The following is a 14,597-nucleotide window of genomic DNA, read 5'->3' on the forward strand; positions in this document are numbered from 1 at the left end:
CTTTTTTATGAACGAATTTACGAAATTTAGACTCGCACGGTGCAAACTAGCCCACTGTGTTGCTAAAAAAGTTCATCTTCAAGGAGCAGTTTGTATCATTGTTGCAAAAAATGGTAACGGGACAGCCATATGCAACCCCTTTTGCACACAGTCAACCCGGTGTTTTTATTCTGCTGATGAACAGCACTTCAATAATCCCCAACATACTCAATCAATCCGCTAAAAAAGTATTCGTTTTTTAAAAAGCCTTTTTCTTTTATTTTTGGCATCGCAAGGTTCAGTGACCCAGCTGAACCAGAGGGTCGCAGTGTTGTATTCCTTATCCCAGGTCAGGTAAGAGTTCCGGAAGCTGCTCTGTTGGAGGAGAGGGGACCGTCAAGTACCCGGATGTATACAGGTCGACGCAGGAAGTGCCTAATTTAACAAAATAAAGCTTTTCAACTATTTGTTTCTTTTTTTACCATAATGCGACATCAAAACTACAAGGGAAACTGAAAAAACGAAAAAACAAAAACAAAACAAGAACTTGAAAAAACTTTTGTGAGTCAAAATAAAAATGAACAACAATGTCATGTGCATAATGTGTAAAGATATACCACCTAAACAATCACCATTGTCGAATTAGAAATTAAATTCTGCTTTAAGCCCATCCATGGGAAGACGGTGTGACAGACTGTTAAACATTTAAAAAAAACATATCAATACAAGTTGATCATGGCTTAACAAAAAGCTTATAAAATGACGCGTTTCCCCTTAAAGTTTCAGGAATAAAGCAAATGTCGAAAGAAAAGAAGAAAAAATCCACTTCGTGACGTTTATTTTGAAAGGTTCAACAGGAAGATAGGTGTTTTGTCTTCGCCCACTTGACGCTGGGATGTAGGCGGTGGGGGGGATCACAGGCTGAGAGTGGGAGGACGCCAACTTGGAAACACCGCGGAGCCAAACTCCCTATTGTAGAAGGCGAAGCTGGTCCGGCGGCTCGGGGTGAAGGCAGCGAGCGGTATCAGAGACCAGGTTGGAGCGACTCACTGCAGCCTGAATACTCACAGCTACCCCTCCATAACCCACCTGGAAATTTAAACTTCTCTTCAAACTTTCGGCGCGGCTGCTGTGTCTGAACTCGCCGAGCCGTGTATGTGGCTGGCCTGTTAACCGAAGCGTCGGGTCCCACATGTTCCAGCCTTTTTCTCATTAAAGCAGGTGAGCAGGCCGCCCGGCTCCCCCGGTGAGCTGCTCAGGCAACGTTGTTGGCTTACCTGTACTCACACGGTGACAGACGTATCTATTTTACGTTGTCCCCCCCACTCTCTCGCGCTTCGACTCTCCCGTAGCTACAGGAGAACAACACCGGGGAGCCGCCAAGCACCAGGTTGTACCATGGACGTACCGGGAAGGAGCGAGACTCGGCGGAGGGAAGGCAGGAGTAGCAGGAGAGGAACCCCGGTGGATGTGATGTGCGCCGCTGCCTTTATCTGCCTCCAAGGTTGGTAACGAGCTACTGTACATGTACTTCGGCGCATTTACTTTGTGTTGAATCACGCCAAGGCAACAGGCTGCGAACGATGTGAACCTCGACATTGACCTACACGCTTTTGTGGCGATTTTCAAGTTGCTGGTTCAACTTAAGGCGGCTGCCTGCGTTGTGAGAGCGGCGGCAGGGACCCAGTTCAGAGTGAACGTTGGAGTTCCAGCTGTTTGGCTTATAAAGAAAACCAGGGGAGCACGATTTGTGGTAAAGTAGTAGGTAAAGTTTGTTTGGGAGCGGGGGGGAGAGGCGGGTCCATACAGAAGGGGGCACCCCTCCCCCATTGACCCCAGTTTGGGGCAGGGGGAGAGCAGAAATTTTGTTTGTATGAAGCTTCTTCTTAGAATTTTTTTCCAGAGTAATTGGGTCAATTTCATTGGGATCTTACGGAATATAAACAAGCATCTTAGAGGCGAGAAATGACACGAATCGATCAGTAGAACATATCTGTTCATTGAACAGTTGGATTTCTCATGTGAAACAGAGGATGCTCAGTTTGAGGAAGGTCTCCACTTATTACAGCAGGCCTGCCAAATCAGTATCACATCCCGGGGGATCAGCCTATGGCCTCACGCGACACATTTCTTATCATCATCAGAACTCTGTTTACATATTTGAACAGCCTCTCTGAGCCCCGGCTTGGCACGAGCTGAGGCGGGTGTCCTCGTGCTGCCGCCCGGCCGTTAACCGGAAACGGAGAGCGGCCACAGAAAGAGAAACGAGCACGATTCGAGGCCCTCCCACTTTGTCGAAGCCTCCCAGAGTTCACAACCTCGGCGGCGGAGTGAGAAGGGAGCCACGTAAGGATCCTTTCGAGTCTGTGCAAAGAATGCTCTTATCCTGCTTTGGGACTGGGGGGGTGGGGGGGCTCATTAACTCACCGCTCATCATGTCCAAACGCAGTCTGTTTTTTTTATCTGATCACTGCAGGTTGTGTTTGCCCTGGTCCTTCAGCACAGCCGTGATAGTCAAAGTGGTTGAAAAATTCCTTCAAGTTGAAGTGTGTCTGCTGACCCCCCCCCCCCCCCCCCCCTCCTCCAGTCTCCCCATGGTGCCCGTTTTGGGATGAATGTGTTCTCTGTGTGCAGGCAGCAGGGGAGACGGAGCTGCTACAGGCCTGTGTTTATAAAATGTATGAATAGAACTAAGTCAGGTACTGTCACGACAGCCTTTAGAAATGTGCTATTTATAAAAGAGGTTTCAGACATCAGAACCTGTGATTTTAGTCCCATGTGAAGCTGGCCACACCAAGTGCATCGTGTTTCTGGAGGGATGTTTGATCTGCTGGATCAGGGTTTGCTGGTCAAATATTTACAGAGATCCTTTTTTTGTTGTTGTTGTTTTTAAAGATTAAAATGAGCAACATTCACTCTCGCCTTCTCGCTCTTTGCTTCCCTGCTTATCTCGTCTCTATCTGCAGCCGACCAGAGATGCCGCAGCTCTCAGAGAGGATAAAAGCCACTTACGGAGTTGCTGTCCATCAGCATCTCCCGTCCTTTCCGCCTACCTTTTCGCTCCCACCCTTTGTTGTTGTATCACAGTGTTTTTCATATTCTCCTTCCTCTCCAATTCAGTGTAAACTCTCTCAGACCTGAAAGATTACTGCAAAAAAATGAAGAAAGAATGGCCTGGTCTGTGTCAGAGCAGCTGAGGTAAACCTTTGTCTTTGATCTCTCTTCTCTTAGGATAACTAATCCATTCAAACTTCATGATGAAACCTACGTGTAAGTCTGGACATCCTCTTTTAACAACACTATAGGCCAAACCGCCACACAATCCCATCACCACGTGTAATATTGGATCTAGAAGGGATTTGCTGCTCTGTTGAAGCATATATGGCGTTCTGCTCAAAGCCCCCTGAACTGTTGAATCGACCAGTTGTTGTGTTATTGCTTCTATTGGGAGCTTTCTGAAACCACTTCACAGCACTCGCATCGTATCAGAACAGATGCAACGAGGGCTTTTTGTTGCTTATTGACGCCGCTGTGACTGTGGGGCTGTTTGGCTGCAGGCTCTTACTGTTTTTCTGAATGCTCGAACTCAGAGGGGATGAACGGATGCAGGCTAGATAAACTCAGAAGTGCGTTGTTTGAAGCAGAATTTGTCCGCTCACTGACGGCAGTTTACAGCCGGGCGTTTTACGATGGAAACCACACCGAAACTTACCAGTGTCTCAGAGGTTTGCCAGTGCTTCATTCTGATGTCCGCGATGATGTCTAATGTGAAAAGTCTGGTCTGGTTCACAGCGTGTTTGTTCACATTAGGTCCTTTTAATGGATAGTTGTGGGGCTGTGGGAGGATTTCTCAAGGCCGTCTACTCCTCTGGTTTCTTGTCATTCATCAAGCGGTGTTTATTCAGGTTCAGGTGTAGCCCTCTGAACTTGAGTCTTTTTTTTAGCCTGCTCAGTATGTGCAATTTACCCTCGCTCCATTATGTAGGGGCTCTTTTCCCAGGGGAGGATCTTCTTGCACCACTTCAGAGGTTACAGTCGCGTCTCGTATACCGGCTCCTTGTCATTTCTAGATTGATGAGCTTTAATCATCTCGGTTTTCAGTCCTGTAGACCACGACCCTGAAATGAATCTGCATCTATCCGCTGTAGCCATATTTCCGATTTGTGGAGTAAAGCAGCAGAAAGAGCATGTACGCAGCACTGTGACAGACCCCAAACGCCTTCCTCTGGTGCCTCCGTCCACATTGTTTTCCTGAGGTTAGTAAAGGTAGTTTGAGAGGAAATGGTTTGGGATTTAACAAGTTTTCCTCTGTCTCCCTTCTTGTTTTTCTTAAGAGAAGAATGGATGGAGCAAAAGCAAGAGAAACACTTCACTCATTCAACTTTATTTACTTTTACAGTTTTTCCCCCCAGCTTTTCTTACATGTGTTGATTGGAATCATTTTTGAAGTCATGGCTCAGCGGGCAGCCAAAAACAACCCTCTCACCAGCCTGGGGGACGGATTAAGAACGATGAATATGTTAACTTTTAAGATGTTGTGTCAGCTAATATTTTCCAGGCTCCCACATTAAACCTTTTGGTACGTGTGTGCGTTAGAATCAAACCTGCCGATTTGTGCTGAAGGACAGAATGATGAAAATGTCCACACTCGATCCCGACCACTGCTCTTCGGCTCTTCGGTCTTTGATCACTCAAGATAAATAAGCAAAGGACTGGAAGACCTGAACTACTTTCTTTAAAGAAAGATTACTGCGTGTAATGACCCATGTGCCTGCGTGTGTGACGGGGTGAATGTTTGCGGTTTTGCCGGTCCTGCTGTCGGGGGCGGCAGCTCCCTCGTGGTTTCCAGCCTCGTCTCGGAGGATCTCTGTTGTTTATTGACTCGGTGCCTCCACAGCTCTGCGTCCCGTGTGGGCTGTAGGAGTGGTTAACCTGCACCCTTGACTTTCTTGTTCTGCATAGCAGCGTTTTCTTTTTGTTTTTTCTGCGGCGTTTCCAATTACTTACTGCCATGCTTCAGCGGGATCACACGCAAGAAAAGCTTTGTAATTTAGCAGAAATCCTCCCAGTCTAAATATTTGATTTTCTTCTCTCTCTCTTTTTTTCCCAGTTTTAGTTAAAGATGGAAAATGATCAGTCACCAATTGAATCTGCTAGTATTGGGATACATGTATATTTTGGCTTTTTAAATCCAGATTTGTTACACCAAACAAAGAAATAACTAGCACATGAATGGATAATGTTTGGGTTAATGTGTTGTCGACCAACTTGTCTTGCACTTCATTGCTGACCAGGCAGCATCTTTCAGAAAGGGGCCTTTAAGGGAATCCACAGCTTCTGCACTTGAGGCATAAATTTTATCATCTGTGCCAGCCCACAAGGGTCTGTCGGGTCTCTCTATGGCCGGCCGCATGGAGCCGGAATATTTGTAAGCCCGCAGACTCTGAGTAGACTGCGCATGCGCCTGGATCAGTCTCCCTTTTTAGAAAGAGGGGGGAAAAAAGAGAAAACTCAGACAAAGAAGACAAGCAGCAGAGGCACAACCTGGATGCTGGTTTCCAGCTGAGACTCTTTCTCATATCCACATCTTTGACAGTATACTGTGGACCGATGACACGCTCACGCATGGATGGCTTCGGCACGGTTCATCCAAAAGACCACGAACCTGCCTCAATTTGTTCAGAACAAGCAGTCTTAAAATTAAATTCTTAAATTTCCCTCCAGCCTCTCAGCAAGCATGAATAAGATAAAGTAGGAATGGAAATGGAATGGATGACTGAACATTGTAACTTGTAAAACACATCATTTCTGCCATAAGACAGCTATGTGAGAGTTGTACAGAAGTTCTATCTTTATAATAATAATTTGCTAAACTGTTTTAATCTGCTAAAGCTTTAAAGCTTTATTTGTGAGCATTGACTGTCTTCACCCACCAAATGCAACCCACTGAGAGATCACTAACACAGCCAGAGGGAAATGGATAACAGCCAGGCTACAAACAGCTTTTGGCCAACTATTTTGGGGTATACTGTGTGTTGTTTTGGGACTCTCTCACAAAGAAGACCACCAAGCTGTGTGAACCTATCTAATCTCAAAAGTAGAGATTTCTGATCCATGTGGCATTATTATTTTCAGACCACTGCTAAAAGCCTCTCTGTCTGATCTGTTGTTACCGAGTCACTGCTCTGCTGTAAGTGAGGACCCTTGGTTTCACGTTTACCTTGAAAGAAGGTGGTGGTTTTTTACTACTTTTAACACCCAGTGGATGTTACCCGCTCAGATAGTTGTAAATCTTTACAACAACTTTTCTCCTGCGGGGCAGGTGTGAGGCCCTGCTGAGGGAAAGCTTCAGAGTGTAACAAAATCCCTATTGTGTTCCCACATTTGTGCAAAAGCATGAGCGGCGCTGCCACTGCATTTAAATGCATCTTATTGAAACGTGCAGGAATGCCTCATTTGGCTTCGGCCTGTTTGAGGGGGAAGAAGGAATAAAGGAGGGCCGGAGAGGAGAAAGGCGTCTGGCATGCCATTGCATAATCCCAGCAGCCATTAACTCTTTGTGTTCAAGGGTTGAATGAACTCATCACAGATACAGCCCACAGGCAGAGTGACATCAGGCAGCTCCCAGTCAGCTCCTCTCTGCCACACCAGTAGATGTAAAAGGGCTGACAAGGCCACTGGTGTTGGAAAGGCTCTGTTTGATCGCTCAGCTAATGGGGTCAACTGGTACATCTGACCCTGCTGTGGAACCGGTTGCTGCTTAATAAAAAAAAAAAACAACATTTTCTTTGAGTAGTTTGGCGGAGCTTCTTGTTTTATTTAGTTAGCTCAGTGGCCACTGGAGGAACAGGTCTGTCTCCATGGCAGCCTGTGTTGACCCTTCGGCCCTTTTACCTGGTGAGACTCATGCAGTCGAGTGCGAATAACGTGCGGCTGAAGAGGACGGCTTTATCAGTACTTGGCATTGGAAGCTTGTGAATCATTCAGAGCTTCCTGATTCCTTTTCATCTGTGCTCATACATTTTGTATGTAAACCAAATGCCACAGTTCTACTGGTGGTCTTCTAGGCTCTGGAACACGGTTTTCATCTTTTTAAGCTTTTCGAGCAAAGAAGAGCATGTCGCCATAGCAATATATTTTTTAAAGTATTGATATTGGGCCTGAAGAACATGTGGGAATGAAGACAGCATACGTTTTGACATTTTGTGTGTTTCAGGGTCACCTAGAAAATCTTTTTTAAATGACAAACGGGGATGATTTTTGATCTGTACATAGTACATCTGTACATTACGAAAACAAATGATCAGCCTATGTTTGCAAACTTGCTCGAGCAGCTACACAAAGTGCATTCTCGTGAAAGAATTGTCGACTAGGCGCTCAGTTGAATAGCAATAATAATTAGCCATGTAGCTGCAGTAGTTGACCTAAAGAAGATCATGCTAGAAAAGTCTTGCACTGGTTGCAAACATTACTTTTCTCACCCAAAGAACTCCCACACGGCTAACTTATTCATTTAATTCATTGTTATTTATATTCGACTGTCATGTGGTCCTTGTTTATTCTACAATCCAATGAACAGATTGCGGTTAAGTCGTTGGTCGCCACATTTAAGTTTTTTTGGTAATTCAGTGATTTAAGGTCTCCCTCGTTGCTTGAAGCAGAGAGGAGCAGATAGTTAGGACTTCTTCAAAAGGTTGCTAAAGTTTCCAGAGTTTTTTTTTTTTAGTTTTTGTGAAGAGGTGCTGAAATGTTCTGAAAAGGGGCCTAAAAGTCTAGTCGGCAATAATATCCAGCATTCCCACCCTGAATGCAGTGTTTGCAGTAAGCAGGCAGAGGCCGACGTGTGAGAACGGCTGAATCAAAGCCCTGCGTGTGGATTTAGAGTTGCAGATTTCACCACTTTGTGTTGTAAAAGAGGAAATATGTGAGTGAGATGTCATATATTTGGAGGGCTGTTAATGATCTTAGGCAGCAAGACCAAGTGTTAAAAGTGTGTTGAAAACTCGGGGTTGTGTTTCTCCTTCGCACAACAAGAGAAAATGCATGGAAGTAATTTCTGCCTATTTACTAGCGCTTCTATTTAGCTTCTCTGTGGCATTGTTAGCCTCTGCATCTTCTGGTGTAAACCATTGATCAGGTTTTTTTTTTTGGCTTCTGCAACAAGTAAATACTCAACCAATCATTTCTTTGTATTTGTTCTGCGTAACTTAAATGATTAAATTTATTCCAACATGAAAAAGATTTATAGAGACCCAGTTAATGAAATGGCCAACATGAGAATATAGATCTCATTTGGCAACTTCTTTTTTTAAATGTTTAGTTGAGTGCCCCATGAGCTGAGATTATTTCAGCCATTTGCTCTCCCACAGTAAACACAGCAGGATTAAACCCACGCACTTAGTGTGTATGAAACCGTGTATTTAGCAGGGCGAAAGTGTTTTAAAAGTGGCTTAATCTTTACTCTTAACTCTGTCATTGCTACAGCTGTCTGATGTTTGGTCTGTCATCAACCTCTCACAGGAAAGCCAGTCATTTATGAGATTAATTTATCGGCTAAATGATCACCAGATGAAACATCTGCTAACCAGAGACGTGTTACTCAGGCGTGTTTGCCAGTTGTACGTCTCCTCAGCGCACCCACCAGAGCCCGCTCATTACGGCCAGCATTGTTCTGTATCATCAGTAATTGATTTAGCAGAGAGATCTATTTTCTCTCTTCCTTTGTTTTTTTTTTATTTATTTTTTTATTTTTTATTTTTGAACAACTTCTCCAGCATCCCCAGCTCCCATCTCTCCACTGCAGCTGCAGTTGCTCTCTAGTTCATCCTCCTCTGCTCCTTTCCACTTTGTTCCTTCCAGTTTCACAAAGTGTGCCAAGTGCTGAATCCCTTTAAAGCCCCATCCTCCTCTCTGCTGCCCTCAATCTGAACCTGGCTCCTCGCAGACTTGAGTGTTTGTAAAAGAGGGATGGCGAAGCACAGGCAGAATAATTGACTGGGTTTGCATCATGAAGCTCTCTTGATGTAACTCTGCGTCTTCGTGTCGGCGAGGCTGTTCCCTTCGTAAGAAAAGCTGCCTCGTTGCGAGTTTTGGGCCATCTGCTGCACAAACATTCCTCCCGTTTGTCCTCGCTCCCTCTGTCCTTCCTCAATGCTGTTGCATTTATAGAGGAGACTGGCATGATGTGTTGGGCAGCTGTTGATGTTTTATTAACATTGACCTCATTGTGTGTGTCTTTCATGAAGACTGCTCTGTCTGTTGAAGGCATTAGATCCGTTTATTCTTGGTTTCTGTGAAGAATTTCAATATTCCACGGTCTAAAACTGTTTCAAAAGGATTTTCCACTGTGTCAAGAATAAGCATATTGATTCATCCATGGGTGTTTTTTTTTCTTTTTTTTCTTACATATGTAAGAAATCTAGTTACTGAATATCCCCACAGGCTGCGAGACAGCCTCTGTGAGCATGCATTTCCATACCATCTAAACTTGCAGTTCATCCAACTGTTTGGGGGGAAAAAAAACCCAAATTATATTGTCTGATTGGACAAAAATCCCCGGCTTAAAATTTCCCCATTTAACCCTTTGAAGCCAGAGAATATTTCGCACTTCTGCTTAAAAACAAGCAAAAAATGTTTTTGGGGTGAAATGAAAAGTCAAATCCAGACTTGGCCAGCTTCAATCAACAGTGTGAGTGTGTGCTCTCCAGAGGACGGATATAATACACCCCCGCTACAGTATGCTGCTCTGTGCAGGTGCAGCGCTGTTGATTATGGTGCAGAGGACGCCGTTTCCTGTCCTTATCTGGCAAAGTGACGACTGACGAAAATGTGTTGCGTTGTGTCTGACAATTGACAATAGTCCCCTGCCTGCCCTCATGGGCCGGCCAGCGGAGGAAATACATGTTTAGTTGTGGTTGTTTCCTCCTGCTGTTATGTCGAGCGGATGAGGATCTCGCAGCATCCCACCCCCACAGCCATCACCGCTGCTTTGTGTCCTCATCCAGGTTAGGACCCAGACAGAGGGCCACGGTCGTGTCTTTCCTCGCTGAGCAATGAGTGTCTGGGGGGGGCTGTGTTTGTGCCTGTGCTGTCAGGATGGAGGGCAAAGGCTGCGCTGTCCCTGCGGGTCGGGACAACAGCAGTGGCAGGAGAAGGCTAGCGGCTGTTCTGCAGTTTACTTCCTGTGGTGCAGATGGAGACCCCACGCTGCTCTCAACACAAGGGGCTTTTACTGCCTCTGGAATTTTACAAATATGTAAACACTGACTGGCGCTCTGAACAAAAGGCGTCTGTAATGAGCGCACTTTTGTTGGTTTAGTACATGCATGTGGCCTTTGCACCTTTGGCTACAGACAGACAGCTACCTGAGTGGTGTCTTTCTGTTGAAGTTAAAGTAGGTCAGCGTGGCTGCATGTAACGGGGGCGAACCCATGTTCGCACTTCTCACACTGGACTGGCACTTCCCTCCTTCTGAATTCATCCTTCTGCTCTCGTCTCATTTTCATGCATGTCTGATGATGCTTCGCCACGGAACAAGAAGTGAGCGCATTGCACGAGATAAAAATGAGTTGATGCAACCTTCCACAAAGAACTACAAACACGGAAGAAGTACGGTGTTTAGTTGCTTTTGTGCGACAGACACGGCTCTCATCTGACCAGACCAGACGCAAACCAGTTGTTGATGGTTTTGGTGGAAAACACTGACTTTAATGGAACTCTATACATGAATAATGTTTCAAAAGATCCTTGCTGTGTACACTTGCTGTTGGCTGTGGCGAATCATCCGTTTTACACCATCATGTCAAACTCTATCCCTTTCTGTGTCTATGCTCTAACTGTTTTTGGAAGCTGTAATCTTTTGGCATCATACTTTGACCCATTATTCTGAGAGAGAGCCGGGCATTTTTTTCTCTTTTTTTTCTTCCCCTGTCGCGTTTTTGCACCATGACTTTACCAGCGCTCTTTCATCTCTCCGTGGATGGTTTCCAGGCAGGCGCCTTACTCTGCCTTTGTGCGCGCCCCATTCGTCCTGTCATTTCGGAGGGAGCAAAGAAAAGGTAGCAGTGAAAGGTACACCTCTGCCTTCGCCGTAACCTCGCAGGTCCATCTTGAAAATGAGGTCAGATGACACACGAGCCTTGAGCGAACCTCCTCCCCGGCGCTCTTTGAACATTCGCGTCGATGGCGGCGTGCTGCGAGGTGAACAGCGAACCTCTGAAGTGAAAAGGGTTGAGAAATCCTGCGGTGTGCTGCCAAAATATGTTTTGTTCAAAGTAAAAGTGTCTTGAGTGACAAATATGCATTCGCTGCCTACACATACAAGTGGAGCCACAAAAAAAAGCTAAAAGAAGAAGGGTAGCTGTGGTTTTTCCCCTGTCATGTTTCTTTGTAGTGATTGACAGTCTGCCTCACCTTTCCACTTCAGCTGCTGTGCTTTAATTGGAGTCTTTGAGTGAAAACATCACTGTGTACTGATGAAAGCAGCAGTTATCTCTACATCAACTTCACTTATGAAAGCAAGGCTTTGGATTTTCATCACACTGCGGCTGGTCATGAATTAAAGAAGCACTTCTATTCATAGACACTCGCACAAATGTTTCTCATCTCTAACGAGAGGTAGAGAGTTGGATGTCCTGCAGCTTTTCCTCCACCCCTCCTCAGTTTGATCTTTTTGTTTTCTGGCACTGTTACTCTTTCTAAAACTCTGCGTCTGTTCAAAAAGCATTAAACATGAGCGAGTTCCCCAGAGCAAGGAAACATTAAGACCTTCACAGAATACGCGCAGTGTATTAAAGCCATACACCGGGGCCAATCCTCACAGAGCCGCGGGCCTCTTTTGGTAAAATTCACAAACTCACACACCGGGGTTTGTTATTCTGAGTAGAAGTACTCTTTCTCAAGTCATGCCTTTGTGCACAATTTTCAGGTTAAACGCTGGTTTACTTTGGACGGTTGTGGAGGCACGTTTTTGGAAAGAAGCGGCTTTGGACGACACAGCGGGAATGCATTTGGCTTGTGAGGAGCAACTGTGAAGTGTCCGCTACAATTAAATGTGCGTCGTTAATGTGTCTCTCTTTGAAGGATGTGCCAACATATTGAGAGGCGGAAAAAGGCAGAGACATAAATCTAAAAACTGAGGACAAGGTTTCAGGAGGGGAAGATATGTTCTTCTTTCACTTCAGCAGAAGAAGAACGTTTAATGGTCGCACTAAAAAACAACGATAATCACAAACTTGTATTTAGAAGTGTTCCTTCTGTATTTTTGTTCTTTCCACAGATGGAAATCCTATTCCGATGTCTGACTGCAGACTGCGCTTTGATTAATTTTATTGCAGAGTGCTTTTATTGAATTATTCCTTGGAAATCGGACCGTAGTGCACTGTGCTCCTAAAGAGGCCATGACTCGGGCAGCCAGATGACATTAGGGGAGAGGGTTAGAGGGTCAGAGAGAAGCCCAGGTCGGTCACCCCTCTGAAAACCAGCTCAGATTTCAATGCAGATGGACTCTAACATGCATTAACCTGATTGAGAGTGAGGGCGAGATGCAGGTTTTAAGCTACTACAGATGGAAGTGTGGAGCCCTGTTGGTTTTAAAAGGTGTAACGAGTGATTAAAGTTAAGTGGCGCATCGGTGACCAAACTGCACGGGAATCGATGCGTTTCCCCCCAAAGCTCCACGAAGGGTTAAAGATATTTTTGTCAGTATGTACCCGAATCTGTTTGCCACAGATTTTCTGCAGAGGAAACATGACTCATTTGTATATGAACGATGACTGTGGGAGTGTTATTTTTCTTCTCTTTATTTCAGCCTGCAGAAGACTGTCCTTGAGAAACATAACACAGTAAGGGAACTAACTCAATTCTGCCCGTAAAGAATAGCCCATGTAAGCATGCGTCCCCCTCGCTCCTGGCCAGCTTGGTCCTGTGATGCTGATCTGATTTTCTGTGGGTCATATGATGGGACAGTGCCAGGGCCGTACATTCTGTGCTCTCGGTTAAATCCCTTCAAAACAACTCCGTTATCAGCCGGACCAGCAAGGTGGGAGACGTTGACCATACGTTTCAAGTTACCGTGAGGTCATCACGCTCTGTGGCTGAAGGGTCATTAATAAAGTACTTTTTTTTTTTTAAGTCAGGGTTTAGAAAGGCACACTGAAGCCCACAGTTGCGCCTTTGTATTTCAGAGTAAAGGCAAATGTGTTCCGAGCCCTATTTTTCAGACTTGTCAGGACACTTGCACATGTTGTTAATTACTTCACAGGATCTTGTGGGATATGTGCGAGTCTGGTGTCCCTTTCTGGCGAGCTCCGCGGTCGCCCTGAGCTGTGCCGAGGTAATTCCTTTAAACGGTGCACAGAGAACACTCTTTCTTTTTTTTCCTATTTCATTCCATTTCAACGTGGGGCATTGAGAAAGTAGCTGTAATTCAATGTGAGACCATATGCCTCTGGTTTGCTGAAAATACCTTTTTGTTTAGATGTTGTTCAGTGAAGTGTTGCCAGACCGCTCATGGCCCACAATAAACAGGGACCTGTTTTTTTTTTTTTTTAGCAGGTTTTTATTTTCATTTAACTTTTCTTTTTTTATTGAAGATGTGCTGCAGATATTGTAAATTAGATGAGGATGAAAGCCTGTGTTAATCATTTTCATGTGATTTATTTTTTTTTTTTGGCCCGTAGCACATGGTTTGATCATACCTCGTTCCTCTACAGTTTAACGTCATTAACCTCTTTTGAGAGACAACGCCGGTGTGTTCACTCCCTCTCGGCCCTCCCTGCGCTGTTGGCAGTGCCGTTGTTTCTTAACTTGATTAATATCGCGTCGCTACACGCAGGTGTCCTCAGGAATGTGACATAAAGCAAACTAAAAGTAAAAGTTCTCTGTAGCCGAGCAGTTATTCCATCTGAAATGACTGAAATGAAAAAGTATTTTTCTCCGTCGGCCTGTATTTCATTTCCCGTCCTTTCCTTTGAATGTTTCCGTGTTTTTACGTGGTCCGCTGAAGAGGTGGGCTGTGCTAAAATAATATATTTGCTGCTGCAGAGTGTTAAGTTATTATTCTTCTTGTAGGCTATAAATGACAGACCTGTCAGGAAGGTATTTTCATAGATTCATAGCAGCACAGGGGAAATTGGGTGTGCCCTCAGACGTTCAGGGCTGAAGTGTAGTCGCTGGAATCAGTAGCTCTTTGTTAGAAAACGTGTGTTTTGACCCTCGCTTGTAAAACACAGTTCCTGTGCTTAAAAACCTGACCCGGGCGTCACGTGCGTCGGCCCAAGTCGGAGCTTTCTGATCAAAGGTCAAGTCGTGTTTTGACCTCAGGTCTCGAAACACTTGGACCTCTGTATCGTTTAACCTCTCACTTTTAAACAAGTGGAATCTGTTGCTTACCGAGTGGTTATCTGATTATCTCCAACATACAGTTTCACAGAGGAAACTTTATGTTAAGCAGCTGCAGTCATGTTGCCTGTTGAATAGGATTCTCCATCCTGACCAATGGTTACAATTCTTTAAACCGTCTCAGCTGCTCTACAAAGTGTTGACCCAAACAAAGGCCGGACTGTTGCAACATCAACCCTCACGATGTCGATTTCTGGGTTCTTTTGCTGCGAGTGTCC

General features: G+C 45.0%; 1 protein-coding gene across 2 annotated transcripts in view; it reads left to right on the top strand.

Annotated features, from left to right (window-relative positions):
* The first annotated feature begins 889 nt into the window (after positions 1-889).
* ptk7b (protein tyrosine kinase 7b) overlaps positions 890-14,597 on the top strand; it is a 59,581-nt gene continuing 45,873 nt past the window's right edge. For both annotated transcript variants that reach the window (XM_072391308.1, XM_072391309.1), the window contains exons 1-2: positions 890-1,200; positions 1,332-1,483. In XM_072391308.1, the coding sequence (XP_072247409.1) occupies positions 1,378-1,483 (106 nt within the window). In that variant the 5' untranslated portion in view covers positions 890-1,200; positions 1,332-1,377. The remainder of the gene's footprint in view (positions 1,201-1,331; positions 1,484-14,597) is intronic.

The sequence above is a fragment of the Leuresthes tenuis genome, unplaced genomic scaffold, assembly GCF_036924035.1.
Source record: "Leuresthes tenuis unplaced genomic scaffold, fLeuTen1.0.hap1 SCAF_8, whole genome shotgun sequence".
Lineage (NCBI taxonomy): Eukaryota > Metazoa > Chordata > Actinopteri > Atheriniformes > Atherinopsidae > Leuresthes > Leuresthes tenuis.